General features: G+C 58.7%; 1 protein-coding gene across 2 annotated transcripts in view; it reads right to left on the bottom strand.

Annotated features, from left to right (window-relative positions):
- Positions 1-3,727: 3,727 nt before the first annotated feature.
- FCGBP (Fc gamma binding protein) overlaps positions 3,728-20,633 on the bottom strand; it is a 36,466-nt gene continuing 19,560 nt past the window's right edge. For both annotated transcript variants that reach the window (XM_051836383.2, XM_070062216.1), the window contains 14 exons: positions 19,274-19,866; positions 16,880-17,459; positions 16,571-16,770; positions 14,966-15,107; positions 13,468-13,805; positions 12,162-12,735; positions 11,240-11,856; positions 10,342-10,885; positions 9,124-9,695; positions 8,455-9,028; positions 7,273-7,472; positions 5,807-6,184; positions 3,989-4,242; positions 3,728-3,875 (listed from right to left, as the gene is read on the bottom strand). In XM_051836383.2, the coding sequence (XP_051692343.2) occupies positions 3,866-3,875; positions 3,989-4,242; positions 5,807-6,184; positions 7,273-7,472; positions 8,455-9,028; positions 9,124-9,695; positions 10,342-10,885; positions 11,240-11,856; positions 12,162-12,735; positions 13,468-13,805; positions 14,966-15,107; positions 16,571-16,770; positions 16,880-17,459; positions 19,274-19,866 (5,576 nt within the window). In that variant the 3' untranslated portion in view covers positions 3,728-3,865. The remainder of the gene's footprint in view (positions 3,876-3,988; positions 4,243-5,806; positions 6,185-7,272; positions 7,473-8,454; positions 9,029-9,123; positions 9,696-10,341; positions 10,886-11,239; positions 11,857-12,161; positions 12,736-13,467; positions 13,806-14,965; positions 15,108-16,570; positions 16,771-16,879; positions 17,460-19,273; positions 19,867-20,633) is intronic.

The raw sequence follows: 20,633 nt of genomic DNA, 5'->3' as shown, positions 1-20,633 counted from the left end.
ATGCCAGTGCTGCAGGCGGCTTAGCTACTCCACCACAGCGCTGGCCCCTTGCATTTCTTTTCAACAAGGGGCAGGATTGAGCATTCCCTATGTTTTAGGGCCATTTATATTTCCTTTTCTTTGAGTTTTGTGGATTTCTTCCCTGTTCTGTCAGATTATTGCTTTTTCCTCTTTATTTTGAGGACCTTTTCATTCTTTTTCCTGCAGAGAAATTCATTCTAGGAGAGACTCCACAGCAAAACAGGGAGAGCACTAGCGTTGGTGAGGAGCCACCAGCTCCGTCGTTTACAATCTGCTTGCCCTTGGGAGCACCACTTGACCCCGCTGAGCTGATGTCTTTATGTCAATGCCCATTTCACAGGCTTGGGCAGCTGAGACGTCCCGGACAGGGGAGTGGGTGTTTAGCCCAGCAATGAAGACTCCATGTCCCATAGCAGAGTATCTGGGATTGATCCCTCCCACTGCCTGCAGCAGTGACAGCTCAAGCAGTTGGCTTCTGGCCTCCCACATGGGAAGTCCGCGTTGTGTTTCTGGCTCCCAGCGTCGATAATGGGCCAGCCCTGGCCATTGCAGGCATTTGGAGAGTGAACCAGTGGATAAGAACAATCTCTCTCTCTCTGTCTCTCTCCCCCTCTCAATCTTTTCCTCTCCCTCTCAAGTAAGTAAATAGAATTTAAATGTGTTGCCTAAGAAGTGCAAAGGAAACATTCATCAAATAATTCATGAAAAAGGACACAGTGTACATGGGGAACTTGCCATAATGTATGCATTCAACGTATCTAGATTTTTCTTCCTATTAATTGCCTGTTTATATCCTTAGCATGATTGTTTTCTGATTCAGTTGTGAATTTTTTCTGTTTACTTTTTTAAAATTTATGCTTTTTAGTTTTAAAATTTAACATTTTTTAACATTTTGCCACATTCACTTCAAATGAAGACATTATGTACCTACACATATATGCTATTTGTTTGAGTTGCTGTCTTTTTCTTATTGATTTGAATAAGCACTTTGCATATTGTGGCTATTAATCCTTAGTTGACAATTTTTCTCCCAAGTTATGGTTGGTCATTCATTCCACAAATAGGCACTGAGTGCCTACTATGCGCTAGGAGCAAAGGAAGACAAACGCTAGGCAGCAAGGAAGCAAGAGGCTGGGACAAAAGGGGTCCACTCTAGGTCGAAAGTTCATGAAAGAACTCCCTAAGGAACAACATTTAAGCTGACACAGAAGGGTGAGAAGCCAGTGGGGGGCAGTGGGCTAAGGAGCCGCTGTGACACCAGCTCTGGTATCGAAGTTCCGGTTCAGGTCCCAGCTGCTCCACTTCCAATCAAGTTCCCTGCTAAAACACTGTTCACCTGGGAGGTGGGAGGAGCCAGGCCTCGGAAGATGGGCGCAGCCTGGCCAGCCCCGCCCCTGTGCCCAACAGTGAGGGCCTGTGGGACCTCACTTCCGTGGGTCTCGGTTTCTCTATTTGCGAAATGGGTATAATAATAGTGTCTTTTTTTTTTTTTTTTTTTTTTGACAGGCAGAGTTAGACAGTGAGAGAGAGAGACAGAGAGAAAGGTCTTCCTTCCGTTGGTTCACCCCCCAAATGGCCGCTATGACACAGCGCGCCAATCCGAAGCCAGGAGCCAGGTGCTTCCTCCTGGTCTCCCATGCAGGTGCAGGGTCCAAGCACCTGGGCCATTCTTCACTGCCTTCCCGGACCACAGCAGAGAGCTGGACTGGAAGAGGAGCCACCGGGACAGGATCCGGCGCCCCGACCAGGACTAGAACCTGGGATGCCAGCACCGCAGGCAGAGGATTAGCCAAGTGAGCTATGGCGCCGGCCAATAATAGCATTTTTTTAAATAATTTTTATTTATTTACTTGTGAGGTAGAGTAACAGACAGAGCCGTAGCGGGGAGCTGGGTGGGAAGAGGATCTGGGATACGACATGAGCCGGTGCCCACAGGATGCTGGCACTGCAGGGGCGGCTTTCCTCACTACGCTGTAGCACCGGCCCCTCTCTGTTTTTATTTGTAAATAAAATACATCTTAAAAAAATAGCAAGTCAGTCACATGAGTGAGTGGAAGGACCAGCACGTGGCAACAATTGACAAGTTCAATAAGCTGAGATCGAGTTCCCAAATCAAGGTGGCAAGGAGGGCAGGGACGGGAGGTGGGAGAGCTGGCTCCACAGACAAAGGGAAGGAATTCAGTCTTATCGTAAGAAGCCCTCATGGCTGCTGAACTTATTTGTACTTTATGAAGATTCTTCCTGTAGTCAGGAGAATGGATTACAGGCAGAAAATAACAGCAACTACGTGGTGAGGATGGTGACTTGACAAGCTGGTACAACAGGTGTGATAAGAAAGGGGGCTGGCACTGTGGCATAGCAGCAGGATTGCCTCCCGCAGTCCCACCATCACATATGGACACCGGTTTGAGTCCTGGCTGCTCCACTTCCCATCCAGCTCTCTGCTGTGGCCTGGGAAAGCAGTAGAGGATGGCCCAAGTCCTTGGGTCCCTGCATTCACGTGGGAGAGCCGAAGGAAGCTCTTGGCTCCCAGATTCAGATAAGCCCAGCTCTGGCTGTTGTGGCCATCTGGGGAGTGAACCAGCAGATGGAGTATTAGGAAAATGGCGCAGTTTTATCTATGGCACGATCTACACCCTGACACCATCCTAGGCTCTAGGCCCTGCCGCCATTGCTGGAAGCCAGGTGGCCACAGGGCCCAACCACTGGTGTCAGCTTCACCCCCATCCTAATGGGATTCACTGCTCCTGCTTCCCTGCCTGCCCTCTGGCAAAGTTTTAAAAGGACCTGGGTCCTCTCGCTCCTCTCTCCTCGGCTTGCTCACTCTCTCCTCTCTTCTCTCCTCACTAGCTCCTCTCCTCTCTTTCTCTCTTTCTTCTTCTCTCTGTTACACTCTCCTTCTCCCTTTTTCCTTCTTTGCCCCTTCCCTCTGCTGGGTTTTCCCCCAATAAACCCTTACTCTGGTGTTTGGTGTGTTTTGTGATGATTTTACATGGAGGATCTCTCTCTCTCTTTCTCTCTCTCTCTCTCTGCCTCTCTGTAACTCTGTATTTTAAATGGATAAATATATACATATTATGTATATGGATAAATATATATCCATATATGTATATTTAAAGCAAGGCAGGCTTTGGGCAGATTCTAATGCAATCCAACATGCTTTGTTGACAGACTGGGTGGAAGGCAAGGAGAAGGCAGGGTCCAGAATGATCCTGGGTGCTGGTGGCTCGCAGGGCAGGCAGGACCATGTTGGGGGATGCAGGTGAGAAGGCAGCCAGGACTTCAGTCTCTGGGTGGTGGGATCAGCTCCGTGAGGAGCGCCCCCTCATGTCAGCTTATCCCCACTTATCTTATCCACCTACCATTGAGGAAACCGAGCCAGAGAGAAACCACTTGCTACACACAATGAAGCCAGAGCTAAAGATCTTCCCTCCTCCCTCCATCCGCTCACTCACTCATCTCTCACCCATCATTCATCCGCTCACTCACTCATCTCTCACCCATCATTCATTTCGTCTTCTTCCCTTGCCCCATCCACCCCGAGCCCAATCTATGCGTCTCTCCTTCCACGCACGTGTCAGTGCAGGCATCCACCCTCCCACCCTACACCGTTCACGATGTGTGGGGCCCCTGGCATCTGCTCCCTGCTGGACAGGAAGGCGAGTCGGGGGTGAGAAGGCGCGGGTCAGAGACGTCGGCCGGCAGCTTGGCTTAAGATATTTATTAGGGATCTCACATTCGGCCTCAGGGGCTCTGCGGAGGGGCGCAGCAGTGCATCCTTCAAGCATTGCAACGCCCAGGAGCGGGTCAGGTCCTGAGGGCTTCATTCCTGCTGGGTGACCGATCAGTCCTCACTGCAAGAGACAGACAATCAGCACCTCCTCTTGCCCACGCGTCCACTGCCCGTTCCCGTGAGCATCCAACGCCCTCGCGCCCGAGAAGCCCGGCTTCCCCGCCACATCCTCACCATGGGGAAAGATCCGGCGCCGTCCAGCTCTCCGTGACCGACTTGTCGTTGGTCGGGTCTCCGTCAAAGTTTCCGCAGGCCCCACACAGCTGGCCAGCGCGGCCACTGTCCACCGTCACGGTCAGCTGCCCATCGGCGCCCAGCCACACCCAAAGCCCATCCTTTTGGTGGACAAGTATGGAGTTGTCGCTGTTGCGCGTCACGGACACCGATGTCAACACTTCAGCTGGGAGGTCCACCTGGCGACCATTCACCTGGCGATGGAGGCGGGCAGACACAGGTGAGGCCGGAGCCACAGCGCAGCCAGCGAGTTACCAGGACAGAGACCCCGAGCGAGGTCATGAGTTCAGGAACCAAAGCAAAGGAGCAGGTTCTGAAAGCCATGAAGACCCGGATGGAGGCTGCGTGTGGCCAGACAGACTCGGGGAGATAGCTGGAGACTGGGCGGATGGAGAAAGGGACTGGGGGACCCACGCAGCGTCCCAGGGTCGGGGGTGGGAGGGACTTTGTACCAGAGGCCCATCCCAACCAACCAACCTCAGGGCCACCCTGTTGGGGTCTACTTTTCAAAACAAAAGGCCTCTGAGGAGCATGTTCTCTGTTACTGCTTCCCCAAGAGGAGAGTTTATCCCTTATCATTGTAATGCTGATGTCTAAAGATAAGTAGTGAGCGTAGCAAATATAATAGGCCTGTGAGGAGATGACTGCTTCCTCGTCCTGGGTTGCAGACTCAGCAACGTCAGGAGTTTTTTTCCCTTGAAACAAGTGTTGTTTGTTTTTGTTGGTAAGTTCATCCTTCTAAAGTTAGTCTCTCTAGCAAAAATTGCTTTTAAACAGAAGTTCTCTTTTTTTCCCGAAATGCTTTTGTATCTGAGTCTGCCTCTGTCGGGTGACTGGAGAGACAGGCAGACTGATGGGAAAAGTAGGTGTGGAGCTGAGATGGGCGGGAGGGAGGAAAGAAGAGAGGAGGGAGAAAGGGAGGGAGGATGGAGACAGCCAGGAGGGGCGGGGCGGGGCAGGGGAAGCCTCTCCCGGCTGCTTCCTGAGTATGAGAACTGGGTTCGAGTCGGCCCTGGAGTGGGAGTCGGCTCCCAGCCTGACTCAGAGGGGCGGGGCTGAGCTGAGTCACCAAACCCGACTTTTCCGGGGTCCAGGTGCCAGGCCTGGATCTGGGGACTGGGAATAAAGGGGTGACGGGGACAGACAGGATCCCTGCGCACCCAGGGCTCAGGTTCCGGAGCTGATGCAAGGTGCAGCTTCCGCAGCTTCCTTCCGGGAGCCTGACGTTTGGCATGTGCTAGGCAGAGCTGCCTGGGTGACCAGCCCTACCCCCTCCAATAAAAACCACCTGGCCAATCACAGCATTCCATCCCCAAGGCCACGGTGACTGGTTCCAGGGATAGGCAAGGGCCCAAACTGGTCCAGCGTAGCTAAACCAGTGCGGTGTGGGTCTGTGAGAGGAAAGCCGGAGAATCAAGCCGACTTGGTGACCAGCACATCTAAAACATAGAGGCCTACAGTCCTGACCCTGAGTTTTCTAGTTCCGTGGGCCAATCAGTTCACTTCTGCTTCTCAGGAAGTTTGAGCTCGGTTTTTCTGTCACCTGCAACCAATGGAGTCCTGATTGACGCTAATATCAAAACTATGACGTTCCTTGAATGCGTTCTGCCTCCCACGAACTCAGCTGAAATACTGAGGCAAATACCAATCCAGAGATCAAATTGCAGAGGAAAGAGACAGCAAGACAGGCAGGCAACAATGCAAGGACACTGCACATCACCCCAACCCCCGCCAGCCCGCCGCCACGCCCAGGCTTACCCACACTCCCCCGTCTCGGGTCACGGTGACTATCCCGTCCTCGAAGAAGACGTGGAGCTGGCCCACCGTCTCAGCTGTGCCAGCGCAGGGCTGGATGGCTGCCACCACACGATACCAGGGGGTCTGTAGTCCTGGGCAGCGGAAGGAGAGCTCATAGACACCAGAGGAGTTGAAGGCACTGAGGGCCCCATCAAAGGTGGTGAGGTTGGAGCCTGCGGAGAGGGTACACTGGGCGCCGGAGGCCTGGCAGACCCGAACCCCGTTCTGGACCTCGCAGACGCTGCCCGCCTTGCAGCTGGCCTCATAGCACTGCAGGTCCGCGTCTGGGGAGCAGTAGCAGCGCTCGTTGCAGTCTGAGGACAGGAGGGAGGAGTTCACCTGTGTGCAGAAGGGGGCAGGTGAGAGGTTGGGGGGTTACAGGGATGGCTCTGTAACAGGGGGAAACAGCAATAGCGCCGATAAGTCCCAGCAGCTCCACTTCTGATCCAGCTCCCTAAATGCACCTGGGAAGGCAGCAGAGGACGGCCCAGGTAGTTGGGGCCCTGCCTCCCATGTGGGAGACCAGGATGGAGCTCCAGGCTCTTGGTTTTGAGCTGGACCAGTCCCAGTCTTGTGGTCCTTTGGGGAGTGAACCAGCAGATGAAAAATCTCTCTCTCTCTCCTCTTCAAATAAATAACTAAATCTTTAAACACCCATAACAACCAGTGCAGAGCAAGAGCCCAAAAAATACTGTTAACACGAATAAATCAAGGATTGCATTTCAGTTTGCAGAGTAAGTGATGGTTGGGGGCTGCCTAGAGCACCGTCTAAGTTGCTATTCCTTTCCCTGAGTGGGATGCGCAGGGAGTGCCAGGCCCAGGGCACAGCGGGCGTCTTCCACACAATCACACCTTCCCTTACACACCTGTGGTGCAAGGACAATGACTACCCCCATCTTACAGGTGGAGAAAATGAGGTTCAGGGTGGGGACCATGGCAGGCCAAGTGTGGTCCCTCACAGACATCAGATCCCAATCCCTGGGACCAAGTAAACATCCCCTTCTGTGGGAAAAAGGTGTTTGCAGCGGTGTTAAACCGAGGACTTGGAAGTGGAGAATTCATGCTGGATTATCCAGGTGTCCTCCCAAGAGGAAGCTGGAGGGAGCGTTCCTGACACACACAGGCCGATACTGCAGGGATGCAGCCCCAAGGCACGGGATGCTGGCAGCCCCCAGAAGCTGCAGGGAGCAGTTAGACTGCGGGGGGGGGGGGGGGGGCTGGGGGCAGCCTGCCTCCAGCGTGGGGGTACTGATTTCCGGAATGGTGGGAGAACACATTGCTTCCGTGTTAGACTACCAGGTTGGAGGTCAGCAGCATCACACACAGCAAGTGTCCCAGCTGGGAGATGGCAGCGGCACCCCTGTCCCAGTCCTCGGGGAGGTTAGACACCCTCCCACCCTCCCTGCCCACCTCGAGCCCCTACTCACAGGCAAGTACCGGCCATTGTAGGTGCAGCCACACTCCTGGGAGGGGACGCAGACGCCCTGGGCGAGCAGGAAGCGGTCGTCACACTCACAGCCCTCGAAGCAGTGGCTGGTGCAGCCCGTGAGGCCAGAGAGCGCTGTGCAGGAGCCCTGGCAGGAGTAGGTGCAGACGGAGTAGTGGCTATTAGCCGGGCACTGCAGCGCTGTGGAGAGAGACATGGCGGGCTGGGGTCACGCCTCCATGGACGGCCACAAGAGCTTCTATACAGCCAGCCCGGGCGTGGGCTGCGCTGATGACCCAAATGACGCAGACAGCCCCAAACTCTGCCCTGCAGAGCTCAAACCGGAGGGACAGGCCATGAGGGGCCCATGTGGCTGTGCTGCATTGGGCAAGGTCAGGCTTGGGGCTCAGGGCAGGGGCAAGTGAAACACAGGGGGCTGGGAGGACCCAGGGGAAGCATTCGGGGTGAGGTCCTGGGCTCTGGCTGAGAACTGGTGGCTGCTGTGGCTGCCCAGTGCCGGGACACGGGGGGGCCAGGGGAAGGAGGACTGGCTTGGGGTGAGGCGCTGATGTCGTCTGGGAACACAGCAGGTGCAAGACATTCTGAGGATGCTGGAGGGAACGCGCTCACACTGGACCCCTGGGGCTGGCAGTCAGGAGAGAGCTCGGAGCAAGAGACAGGCTCCACTGTCCCCACTGAGGACGAGGCCAAGGCCGTGAAGCCTATAAGGCCCTGGGTAGGGGTCCTGCTCTGAGGAGACCGAAGCAAACTCGGCCATGGCCTTTTCCTGCAGAGCCTAGGTGGGGGAGGGGCATGTCCTTGCAGCAGGAGATTTGGGGGAGAGGGACAGCCCTGGTTTGGGGGCCCAACGGCCTGCAGCTTTGTCCTGGGTGCTCTGAGGGGAGCCGGTGTTGCCCCCAGGGGGCTGGCAAGCCACAGACTCAGGCTGCAAGGTGAGAAAGTGCCCAGGATGGAGGCCCAGGGAAGATGTGAAGAGGTTTGAGGAGAAAGGGGGCGGTCAGAGGGGGCAGAGGGGAGCCGCCAGGCGAGCAGCGGGCGTGGGAGGAGCTTTCGCAGGAGGGGGCTGGGCTGCTCCTGAGATGCAGACGGAGGAGGGCGGGGCGTGGCGGGCGGGAGACCTCCCAGGCACCACCACCCCCCCACCCCCGCCCCCGACACTCACGGCAGAAGCTGTCTGTCCTCCAAGGCTTCACGGCCATGCCGGCCGCCTGACAGTCGGCTGTGTAGGCGGCCAGGCTGCGGCAGAGGAAGGCCTGGTCGCCCTTCTGGGCGCACAGGTCGTACACGCACTGGCGGAAGTACTCGGAAGGACTCAGCACCTCGTGGCAGGCGGCCCAGGCGCCGCTGGGGTCGAGCAGCCGCCCACAGAGCTCGCTGCTCTCGTAGGGTGCCGTCTCCTCCGCCCGGCACACGGGGCAGCCTTGGGCCCCACAGCCCTCGGTGCAGTCCTGGGGGGAGCCGGGTGCCCGCCACGCCGCCCCGAAGTCCTCCACGCTGGGGGCCACCGAGCCGTCGGGTAGCTCGAAGTCGTCGCTCCAGTTGCCGTTGAAGTTGCCGCACAGGCCGCAGAGCCGACCGTGGAAGGGGCTGGGGATGGAGATGAGGACGTGGGCGTCGCCGTCAAAGAGAAGCCGCAGCCCCTCGGTTGTCTGCAGGATCAGGTTTCGGCCCTCGGAGGTCACCCGCACATGGCCCACGGCCACGGGCAGGTCCACCACCTCGCCGTCGATGGTGACCTGCACGGGAGGAAGGGGCGGGTGAGTGGCTCACAGAACCTCCAGAAGCCCAGGACTTGGCTGTGTCTCCCTGGGTCCCTGGGTGGGCCACTCACCTCCGGTCCCCGGGCCAGGCCCACGACCTGGCCAGCCACAGTAACCAGCACGCGCTGCGGTTCTCCAGCCGCGTTCTTCTCCAGGACGATGGTGAAGTCCTCATCCCCGGGCTGTGGGTCGCAGACCTGGGCCAAGATGTAGGAGCAGGAGCCGTGCAGGTCGTAGACGCGTCCGTCCAGGGTGAGGTAGTGGATGCCTCCGTCGGCCAGGCAGCGGCCGCAGCCTTTGGGGTGACAGGCCTGGACGCCGTCCTCCAGCCGGCACTCCTCGTAAGGCCCGCAGGCCGCACCCTCCTTGCAGCTGACTTGGCCCCCTGGGCCGCACTCACAGCGTCTCTCGCACTCGGGCCCTGGGTAGAAGGCTGCGCCCAGTGGGTAGTAGCGGCCCTCGTGGAGGCAGCCGCACTGGCCCAGGGGGACGCATGTGTCACCGCTGAGCACGTAGCCGGCGTCGCAGTAGCAACCTTCGCGGCAGGTTGGCTCGCAGCCTTCGGGCGCCGAGAGGCTGGGGCAGCTCACGGGGCAGGAGTTGCCGCAGAGCTCGTAGTGGCTGTTGGCTGGACACTGGATGGCTGCGGGGGTGAGACGGGATGGGCGTGAGGCTTCCCCTGGGACAACACACCCAGGTACCAGGATCGGACCCAGCACCTCCCACGGGGTGGGGGCAACACCCTCTGACCAGGTGTGTGTCACACCCTAAAACTTCTAAGTGTCCAGTGAGTGTCTGGTCATGGATGTGTGACCAGGATACAAGGGTTAGGATCAGCCACAGGTATCCCGGGGCGTGCGCCTGTGGGGCTGTGCCTGGCCTGGGTGTCCGAGCACCTGCTGGAATCTCCCCGACTCCGTTTGTTTTAGGGTGTGACTCTGACCCACAGTTTCGACGGGGACAGCTTCGTGCGCCTCCGCGTGCCGGCGGCCTACGCGGGCGCCCTCTGCGGCCTGTGCGGGGACTACAACTAGGTCTGGTTGTTGAAGCTGCCAGGATGCACCTGACCGAGGAGATCTATCTGTCCAAAAGGAACTGCAGGGACTCCCGGACCCTTTCTTAGGCAGCTGTTTGGGGTCCTCAGAGCCCTGACCGTACGTGTACCTGACCAGTCTGTCGCCGCGCATAGTCTAACAGACACCTCGCTGGTCCCTGAGCCCAGGAAGAGGGAAGAAGCTGGGGAGAGGAGGAGGCGCCTGCTTTGTGAACGTGCAAGGGCCAGTACTCACAACAGAAGTCCGGCAGCCTCCATTCGCCGATCTCGGCCCCGGCGGCCTGACAGGCAGCCACATAGGCGGCCACCGCAGGGCAGAAGCCTCCCGGATGGCCCTGGGCCTGGCAGGCGTCCAGCAGGCAGGCCTGGAAGTACTGCTCCGGCGGCACGATGCAGTGGCAGGGCCCCAGCGGGCCTTTGCGGGACATGATCACCCCGCAGGCGTCGGGGCCGCCGAAGGGCTCCTGCTCCTCGGGCGTGCACGGCTCCGGGCACGGCTCGGGCTCGCACTTTTCGCAGCCCGGCTCACCGCCCACCTGCCAGCCCTCGGGCTTCCCGTCCACCGCTGACAGGTCGTCGGCCGAGTTCTCGTTGTAGTCCCCGCACAGGCCGCAGAGGGCGCCCGCGTAGGCCGCCGGCACGCGGAGGCGCACGAAGCTGTCCCCGTCGAAACTGAGCGAGATCCCGGCGGCCGTGGTCACCACCACGTCGGCGCTGCTCACATACGCGTTCAGGCGCGAGTCCAGCTGGAAGGGCAGCGTCACGAACTCGCCGTCCACCTGCGGGCGTGGGGCAGGGCGGGGCGGGCCAGTCAGGTTCGAAGCCCGTCTCCACCACCTAGGAGCTGTGGGACTCTGAGTCCAGGGCTTCTTGTAGTAAAAACAACAGGCTCTTGACGCCACCCTGCAGCACATGACTTCTTGGGCCCATTTCTCGTAGGAATAAACTAAGGCTCAGCGCAGGGGGAGGGGGAGCCACTGCCTCACACCATCCAGCTCCCAGGCCTATGCTCCAGACCCCGTCCATCAAGTCCCAGCTAAGCTGTAAGGTGTTCAGGGACCTGGCGGACCTCTTACCGTCCCAGGCAACCCCAGGGCCGGCACCTGCTCCTGTGCGGCCCATGCCCTCCTCACCTGTAGCTGCCGAGGCCAGCGGGCGCTGAGGGTCAGGCGGTGGTCGTAGATATACAGGGTGACACTGCGGGTGTAGCTGACAGCCTGGCTGCCCCGGTGCTCGTTGACAACGGTGACGGTGAAATTCTCAGTCCCGGCCGGCGGCTCAGAGCAGGGTGCACTCAGCAGGTACTCGCAGGTGCCTTGGAAGTCGAATCGGTGCCCGTCCAGGGTGACGTAATGGGGGTCACCCCAGGCCTGGCACTCCGCAGTGCTCACTGGTTGGCAGCCGTACTGGCCCGAGGACAGCAGGGCACATGCCTCGCCCTTGGCGCAGCTGGCAGGTGTGCAGACCAGCGAGCCGCCCTCAGCCCCACAGCGGCACCGCTGGGAGCATGTGGCGTCCGTCCAGAACTCGCTGCCGGTCTCATAGTAGGTGCTGTTGGCCCAGCAGCCGCAGCCGCCCTCCAGGGGCACGCAGCGCCCAGCGCTCAACACGAAGCCCGTGTCGCACTGGCAGCCCTCCACGCAGGAACCTTCACAGAGGGCTGAGGTCTTGGTGGACTCAGGAGCCGGGCAGCTGGCTGGGCAGGGTGAGCCACAGAGCTCGTAGTGGCTGTTTTCAGGGCAGGAGACCCCTGCGGGCGGGTGGGAGAGGGAGAAAGAGGGAAGGATGTTAGGGGTGGGGTCCAAGGACACGGTGGCAAAATACAGAAACCAAGGGGCTGACAGAGAGAGGAAGAGAGACAGAGACCGAAGGAGAGAGAGCAAGAGGCACAGAGAGGGATACAGAGAGACCCAAAGGGAGACACACAGAGAAGCGCCGAGAGACAGGCGCTCGGGAACAGAAATACAAGAAGAACCCAGAAGGGCTGGAGAGCAGTCAAGCCCGCCTGGCAGACAGGACCCCACCCCCAGCCTCTGCCCCCTCCCCGGCACTCACCACAGCCGGCCTGCTCCCTCCATTCCTGGATGGCGACGCCAGCGGCCTGGCAGGCAGCCGCATAGCTAGCCAGCGCCTGGCAAAGTATGTCCTGAGCCCCACCACTCAGGCACACGTCCAGGACACAGCCCTGGAAGTAGCTGTCGGGCGACACGTGGGCGAGGCAGTCGGCGAAGGGGCTCTCGGTCCCGGGGACCAGGGGGCCGCAGAAGCCAGGGCCCTGGTACTTCTCCAGCAGGTCCTCAGAACACGTCGGGCAGGAGCCCTGGCACTCGTCCCAGCACAGTGGGTCCCAGCCTGGGGCCCGCCAGCTGCCACCCCAGGCGGGTATGGAGGGAGCGGCTGTGCCGTTGGGAAAGACTTGGTCATTGTTGGGGTCGCCATCCAGGTTTCCACAGAGCCCGCACACGGCGCCGTGATAGCTGCTGGGCAGGATCACCTCCACGCGATTGTCCCAGTCATAGGTGACCTGCAGCCCAAAGTCTGTCACCAGCACAGCCTTCCACACTCCATGGGACACGTAAATCCGCCCGCCGGCCGCGGAGACAGGCAGCGTCGTCAGCACGCCGTTCACCTGGCGGAGGGGGAAGCAGGTGCCTGGGTCACTCAGGGTGGGAGGCCCCAGCTCTCGACTCCCCACCTTGTCCTGACGGGGGTTGGGAGCTGCCATGGCTTTCCCCCCGCCTGAAAGTTGTATAGCCGTTTGACAATGTCATGAACATCTGTTCCCGTCTTTGTGTCTGCTTCTTCCTCTGGATTGCTCTCTCCTCCCTCTCTGTTGCTTCACCTGGGTCTAGCTCTCTTGCTGGACCTCCGCTTCTCCCTCTTTCTTTGGGTCTCTGCACTCCCTCCCGTCACTGTCCTCTCTGTCTCTGGCTCTCCCCACTGGCCGTACACACTCTCTGTGCACTCCTGTGCGCATGCCCATCTTAGTGTCTGCTGAGTGGACCCACATGGCTCTTCCCTGGGCAGAAGCAGAGGCCCACCTCTCTGCCCTCACCTCCCTGGATTTCCCTCTGGGTCCGAGTCTCCAGGCCTCTTAATCTGCTCTCTGGAGCTCATCTGGGCCAGACTCTGAGCTGGGCACATGGCCCACCCACCAGCACCTGGGAAGCAGAGCTTGGATTCAAACCCAAGTCTACTGAGAGGCAGATGCCGAAGTGCTCAGCACAGAGCTAAGCCTGTTTGTTCGGTGGCTGATTTGGTTCAGGCCTAGGGGAATACAGAGAACCTCGGCTCCTCACTGGGGCTGTCAGGGCTCCCCCAGCCCTCCTGGGGGTTCAGGGGACCACCTTGCCACACATACCCTGACTTTGCCCGTCTCGCCCTTGTGGATGGAGATGTTGGTGCCCAGGACAGACACGGTGACCTCCTTCACATAGGACACGGTGGGGTTGCCCCGGTTCTCATTCTTGGTGGTGATGGTAAAGGGTGTCAGGCCCTCGGCGTCCACCCCCGGGCAGCCAACTTGCACCAGAATGTAGTTGCAGGTGCCTTGGAAGTCAAAGGCCCGGCCGTCGAAGGTGTTGTAGTGTGGGTCGCCCCACAGCCAGCACGTGGCGTTGTAGTTGGGCACACACACACCCTGGCCGTCCTGCTCCTTGCAGGTCTCCTGGGGCCGGCACGTGACACCCTGGCATGGGTCTGGGGGCAGAGGAGAGAAGACCTCAGGCTGTGCCAGGGACACCGGCCCCGAGGACTACCACAGGAGAGAGCAGATCCAAGGTTTACTTCTAAGATCCCACAGATGCTGTTTCTTTCTTTCTTTTTTTTTTTTTTTTTTTTTTTTTTTTTTTTTTTGACAGGCAGAGTGGACAGTGAGAGAGAGACAGAGAGAAAGGTCTTCCTTTGCCGTTGGTTCACCCTCCAATGGCCGCCGCAGCCAGCGCGCTGCGGCCGGCGCACCGCGCTGATCCGATGGCAGAAGCCAGGAGCCAGGTGCTTTTCCTGGTCTCCCATGGGGTGCAGAGCCCAAGCACCTGCGCCATCCTCCACTGCACTCCCTGGCCACAGCAGAGAGCTGGGCTGGAAGAGGGGCAACCGGGACAGAATCCGGCACCCCAACCAGGACTAGAACCCGGTGTGCCGGCGCCGCTAGGCGGAGGATTAGCCTAGTGAGCCATGGCGCTGGCTCAGATGCTGTTTCTAAGACCAGGCCCAGGGAGTCCTCCAGGTCTGGCACTCAGGCCCTGGGCCAGGCTGTGTCTAAGACATGAGCATCCAGAGTTGCCACATCTGAGACCCAGCTCCCGGGGTCCCCAGGGTTTTCTTTGCAGGGGACCTAGGTTGAGACCTGAACCTCAGGAGTCCTTGGGTTTGCGATGCCAGCCCTGAGGGCGCCTGTGTCTGCGATGCCGGCCTCAGGGTGTCCATATGGGACCTGGGCCCTAGCTTCCTCCATAGCTGAGGTCCTAGCCCTGTGGGCTTCTCTGCATCTGAGACCCACGTCTTAGGGCTCTCTGTGCCCAACACCAAGGTCCTAGAGGACTTCCTGGGAAGAACCAGTGGCAGGGGTCCCAACATGCTTCCTGGGGCCCCTGTGTTTCAGCCTCATGGCCTTGGAGGCGCCTCCAGATTTGCCTTTCACTGAGGGTCTCTGACATGTGCTCTGGGAAACCTGGCCTGGAAGGTCCCCAAGACAAGGGAGTCTCTGCTGCTGGCCCTGAAAGATCAATGCAGGGCCTGAGACCTCATCCTCAGTCTTCTGCACCTCCCACCATGTACACCGCTGCCACGCCCCTCTTGGCTCCTGGCCCCGTGTCCCCTGTGCCTCGCCAGTCCCAGCCCCAGCCCCAGCCCAGTACCTTTGGAGACGCAGCTCAGGACGCCTCCCGAGGGCTCGCACACCTGCCCCGGCTTGCAGCTGTGTTCCTGACACGTCACGCCTGTGCCTGAGTGGCACACGCACTGCTGCTGGCAGTTGTCAGTCAGTACCGTCTGCTCCGGCTGCAGGGACATAAGGCATGGCCATCAGGGACCCTGTGGACAGCATGGCCTTGGGACCCAATGCATACATTCACTTCCACTCATTCATTCAGCTCTGCAGTGTGGGAGAAAGAGTGTGGCGGGAATTCGGAGCGGGCCATCTGAAGTCCGTCTCTGCTGTCTCCAGACTATGATACTCTGGGCAAATTACTTAGCCTTGTTCTGCCTCAGTCTCCTCACCTGCAATCTGCAGATAACAACAGCACCTACCCGTGCAAGCCTGAGTTAGCAGCACATAGAAAGTATACGTCGGATGAAAAGAGGCTTCCGGCCAATCATCCCAGTAGGAGATGGAAGGAGGCTAGAGAACACGACTGGGGAAGACGTCAACTTTGGCAGCCCCAGGGATGCTCAGACACGTGGAGGTTCGTTCTATTGTTCTCTGAACTTTCGCAAGTTTGAACATCGTCATAATAAAAAGCTTACGTCCATAGGCAGTGCGTGTAAAACATACACACAGCAAGGGCACCCAGGAAGCACCATCCGCGTGTTTCCTGCTTACTGTGGACGAGTTACTGCTCTTATGCATGGGAGGAGAACAGAGAGGCCCCTGCCCTCGTAGAGCTCACAGCCCTGTGAGGGAGATGCACGTCGGACAAACTCTACTCAGCTGAAATGAGGACTAACACAGGGCTGGGTGTTTGCCCAGCGGGGTCTATGCGGCTGCCGGGGGCGCCTGCATCCCGTATCAGAGTTGCCTGCTTCAAGTCCCGGCTCCTCCGCTTCCAGTCTGGCTCCCTGCTAATGTGCACCCTGGGAGGCCACAGGTGCCGGCTCCAGTACTCAGGAGACCTGGATGGAGTTCTGGGCTCCTGGCTCTGGCGGCTGTTGTGGACATTTGGGAAGTGAACCAGTGGATGGATGAGAAAGAGAGAAAGAGAGAGAGAGAGAGGGAGAGAGACGGAGAGAGAGAGGAAGAGGGAGAGAGAGAGGAAGAGGGAGAGGGAGACAGAGAGGGAGAGGGGGAGGGGGAGGGGGATGGATGATTTCTCTCTGTTTCTCTTTCTGCCTTTCATATAAAATGAAAATAAATATATAAAAACATTTTTTAAAAAGGACCGACAGTGAGAGAGTGGACGAGGGACGCGGAGTTGGCCAGGTGGGATAAAGACCAAATCTCATCCTTGTGGTCCTAAGAGCCACCTTTGTCCACGCCTGAGCCCCAAAGCCCCAACTTGATGTGGGCAGCAAGGGTATCCCAGGGCCCACAGTCATATTTAGAAAGAGCTCCCCCACTGGCAAATGGATGGTCATCCAGAGGCCGGAAAATGGGGGTAGGAGAGATCCAGGTGGGGAAAAGGAGCTGGGCAAGCGAGAGGCGTGGGCAGGAGTGGACAGACTGGGGGAAGAGCGGTGGTGGGAGGGGGCTCAGGACGAGGTCCCAGGAGCGGCCCTCCAGGGAGGGGGGGTGTCCGCGATCCTACCTCGTAGTAGACACCGTTGTGGTAGCAGCCACACTGCTGGATGGGCACGCAGGCTTCACCGTTGTAGTAGAAGTCAGGGTCACACTGGCAGCCCTCAGCACAGCCATCCGGGCACTGCACGGAGCCGCTGAGAGCCGAGCAGCCCAGGGAGCAGGTGTCTGCGCACAGCTCGTAGTGGCTGTGAGGGGGGCACTCCATCGCTGCAAGGAGGGGGCACCCGTCAGAGCCCTGCAAGGGCAGCACGGCACGAGCCCCACCGTCTGGGTCTCAATGTCCCTGCCCCTGCCCTGCGGGGTCCCCCTCACTCACGACAGAACTTTTCATTCCTCCAGGGCTGAACCTGGCCTCCAGCTGCCTGGCAGGCGCTCACGTAGGCGTGGATGTGGCCGCACAAGATGCTCTCGTTCCCGCCGCCCAGGCAGAGGTCGAAGACACAGTCTTGCAAGGAGTTCTGAGGATCCAGCAGCTTGTGGCAGGAGGACAGCGGGCCCGTGGAGCTGGTGAGCAGCCCACAGAACTCCTCCTTCTTGTACTGCTCCTCCAGCTCGGGGGTGCACTTGCAATCTGCATCCGAGTCGCACTCAGGGGGCGGCAGGCAGGGCGAGCCCGGCACGGCCTCCTCCCAGGAGTTGCCGAAGTCGTTGGGGTTGGCCGCCTGTGAGCCGTTGCGCTTCTGGAAGTCGTCCTCGGCCTTGCCGTTGTAATCACCACAGAGGCCACACATCTGCTGGTAGTAGTTGCCCGGGACAGTGACCCGCACGTAGTACATGAGGTCGTAGACCACGCGCAGGCCGAAGTCGGTCTCGATCACCACGTCCGAGCCGTGCTGGTTGATGCGGATCTCGCCCTTGTCCAGCTCCACCGGCGGCTTGAGGTCCACGCCGTCCACCTGGGAGGCGGGAGGAGCAGGGTCTCAGAGGGTGGGTTCGGCCCAGCCACACCCGCTACAGCCCCTGCCCGACAGTGAGGGTCTGTGGTGCCTCACCTCCCTGAGTTGTGGTTTCTGTATTTGTGAAATGGGTATAATAATAGAGTCTTATAGGGGGTTGGATGCTGGTCTCCAAAATATATGTCTACTTAGAATCACAGACTGTGACTTTAGGGGCTCGTCTCATGGCACAGCATGTTAAGCCACTGCCTGTGATGCGCCGGCATCCCCTGTGAGCACTGGTTTGAGTCCCAGCTGTTCTGCTTCTGATCCAGCTTCCTGCTAAGTGCCTGGGAAAGCAACAGAGGATGGCCCAAGTACTTGGGCCCCTGTACCCAAGTGGGAGGATCCGGATGGAGTTCCAGGCTCCTGGCTTCAGCCTGGCCCAGCTCTGGCTGTTGTGGGTATTTGGGGGCATGACCCAGCGGATGGAAGATCTCTCTCTCTCTCTCTCTCTCTCTTTCTCTTTCTCTATCTCTGCAATTATTTCAAATAAATAAATATTGTTTTTTCAACAGCAGAATGTGACTTTGGAATAAGAATCTTCATGGACATAATTAGGGGAATGACCTGGAGAGGAGATTAGGGCGGGCCCTGTATCCAGTGACAAGCCGGAAGACACAGAGCAGAGGGCCGTGTGAACGTGAAGGAGCGGGGAGGCGTGGGGGGGGGGGGGCTGCCGTGCATCCAGGTGATCACCAGCCCTGACTGGAAGGCTTCATTTTAACGGGTGAGCGGCCACTGAAGGTTTTTGCTTTAAACACTGAAGGCTGGAAGGCCAAGCTACATTCCTGGGCAAATGACCTTCAGCCCCGAGAGCTGTGGACCCGTGGTTTCAGCCAATGGCTGCTGGCCACTGGCAAAGCTGTGCAAACCCACCCCGATTAACCCACTTGCTCCTCGTTCCGTGGGGGCAGATGTGGTGCACGCTGGAGTCTTTTGGAGTGTGAGGAATCAGGGGAGGAGGCAGGAGAAAGGCGGGTTCCTGGCTGTGTCTGTCCCCACAGAGCATAACCAACTGCTGGACTTCCCAAGCAGAGAACTGACTTCACCTGTGCCTCGCCTTGCTCCTCTGCATAGTGGGGATGATACTTCCTACTTCTCAGGGAAGCGGGGGTGGGGTGGGATGTAGTGAGATGTCAATTACAAGAAGCTTAGAGCAAACCACAGTCGGGGCGCTGCTCTAAGAGCTGGGCTGGGTTGGGGGCTGTATTAAGCTATGTCATGTGTGATGAAGTCATCTACTGATCCAGGACAGGACCAGAGCAGTGGCTGTGTGGGAGTGGGGTCTCTGAGAAAGTCCCCTCCCCTCCAGTGCAGCCGAAATGCCAGTTTCTTAGGCCAACAGCCGGACCTCCTCATCTACAAAAAGAGAGTTAATCGTGGTGCCTCCAGCTGCCACAGGGAAGACAGAGTGACCTGTGGGCTCGACGCAGGGTCCGGGCTCAGCCTGCAAAGTCTGTAGCTACTGTGGTTGTCGAGTCGGGGACAGGGTCACCCCCACACCCCATCTTCTGTCCTTGGACCCTGCCCACTCTCTGATCTTTCCCAACCTCTGATAGGGTGGGAGATGAAGGAGGGGGCTGGGACGGGTTAGGGGAGGGGTGGCGAGAGGATGGAGAAGGAGGGAGGAGGGGGTGGAAGAGGCCTTCAGACAGGACAGTGCAGCGTAGGCCGAGGGGCCGAAGGCGGAGAGGTGGAGGGGCACAGACAGGGGAGATCAGGCCGCACCCCCACTCCAGCACCGCCCCTCCCATGCAAGCCGTGGTTCTCACCGTGACCTTCTGCTGACTCTGCTCCAGACGTATGGTGTGGTTGCCCACGAGGACCGTGATTGCTTTGGTCACGCTGACCTGTCCGTTGCCCCAGGCCTCGTTCTCCTGCAGGACGGTGAACTGGGGCCGGCCGGGCGGGGTCCCGCAGGTCTGAGCCAGCACGTACACACAGGTGCCCATGAAGTCAAAGCGGCTGCCATCGAATGTGACGTAATGGGGGTCTCCGGATGCCTGACACGTGGCAGAGCCCACAACCACGCAGCCCAGGACGCCACCAGACAGCTGGCACTCCTCTTGCGGGCCGCAGGAGGAGTCCTCACAGGACACCAGGCCACCCTCCTGGCAGTGGCACAGGGAGTCGCACCCGGGGCCAGGGTGGAAGGTCTGGCCTGGCTGGTAGTAGGAGCCCTGGTATACACAGCCACAGGAGGCCAGGGGCACGCAGGACTCGCCGCTGAGCACAAAGCCTTCATCGCACACGCAGCTCTCGTAGCATTCTGAGCCACAGCCCCCGGACACCGGGAGGTCCCCGCAGCTCAGCGGGCAGCCGCGGGCACAGGACTCATAGTGGCTGTGCTCTGGACAGCTCCGTGCTGCAGAGAGAGAGGCCGTCAGTCAAACTTCCTGCTCCCAGCCTGACATGGCTGACCCTCAACATATACATGTGTGTAACATGTACTCACACACATACATGTGCATAACGTGAACACACACGCACACGCACACACACACACACTAGAAGCCCCTGGGTCCAGTGAGGCCTGGGGAACACACTTGACCATTGTGAATCTGATTATCTGATTGTGATCACTGCAGTTCTGTTCCAGTCTGACCACAGTTTGGGATCATCTGTGATGTCTTTTCTTTCTTTCTTTCTTTCTTTCTTTTTTTTTTTTTTTTTTTTTTTTTGGACAGGCAGAGTCAGACAGTGAGAGAGAAAGACAGAGAGAAAGGTCCTCCATTTTCTGTTGGTTCACCCCGCCAAGTGGCCGTCACGGCCAGTGCATTGCGGCCAGCATGCTGCGCAGATCCGAAGCCAGGAGCCAGGTGCCCCCTCCCGGTCTCCCATGCAGGTGCAGGGCCCAAGGACCTGGGCCATCCTCCACTGCACTCCCGGGCCACAGCAGAGAGCTGGACTGGAAGAGGAGCAGCCAGGACAGAATCCAGCACCCCAACCGGGACTAGAACCTGGGGTGTCGGTGCCGCAGGCGGAGGATTAGCCCAGTGAGCCGCGGCGCCAGCCTGTGATGTCTTTAACAGTCCTGTTTAACTTGGCTGTAGGTTGGTGATAAGTTACAAATTTTATTTATTTATTTATTTATTTGTGTATTTTTAAAAGACATTTATTTATTTGAAAGGG

Source organism: Oryctolagus cuniculus, chromosome 18 (assembly GCF_964237555.1).
Source record: "Oryctolagus cuniculus chromosome 18, mOryCun1.1, whole genome shotgun sequence".
Taxonomy (NCBI): Eukaryota; Metazoa; Chordata; class Mammalia; order Lagomorpha; family Leporidae; genus Oryctolagus; species Oryctolagus cuniculus.
The sequence above is the reverse complement of the archived record's forward strand: the minus strand, read 5'-3'. Positions and strand labels throughout refer to the sequence as shown.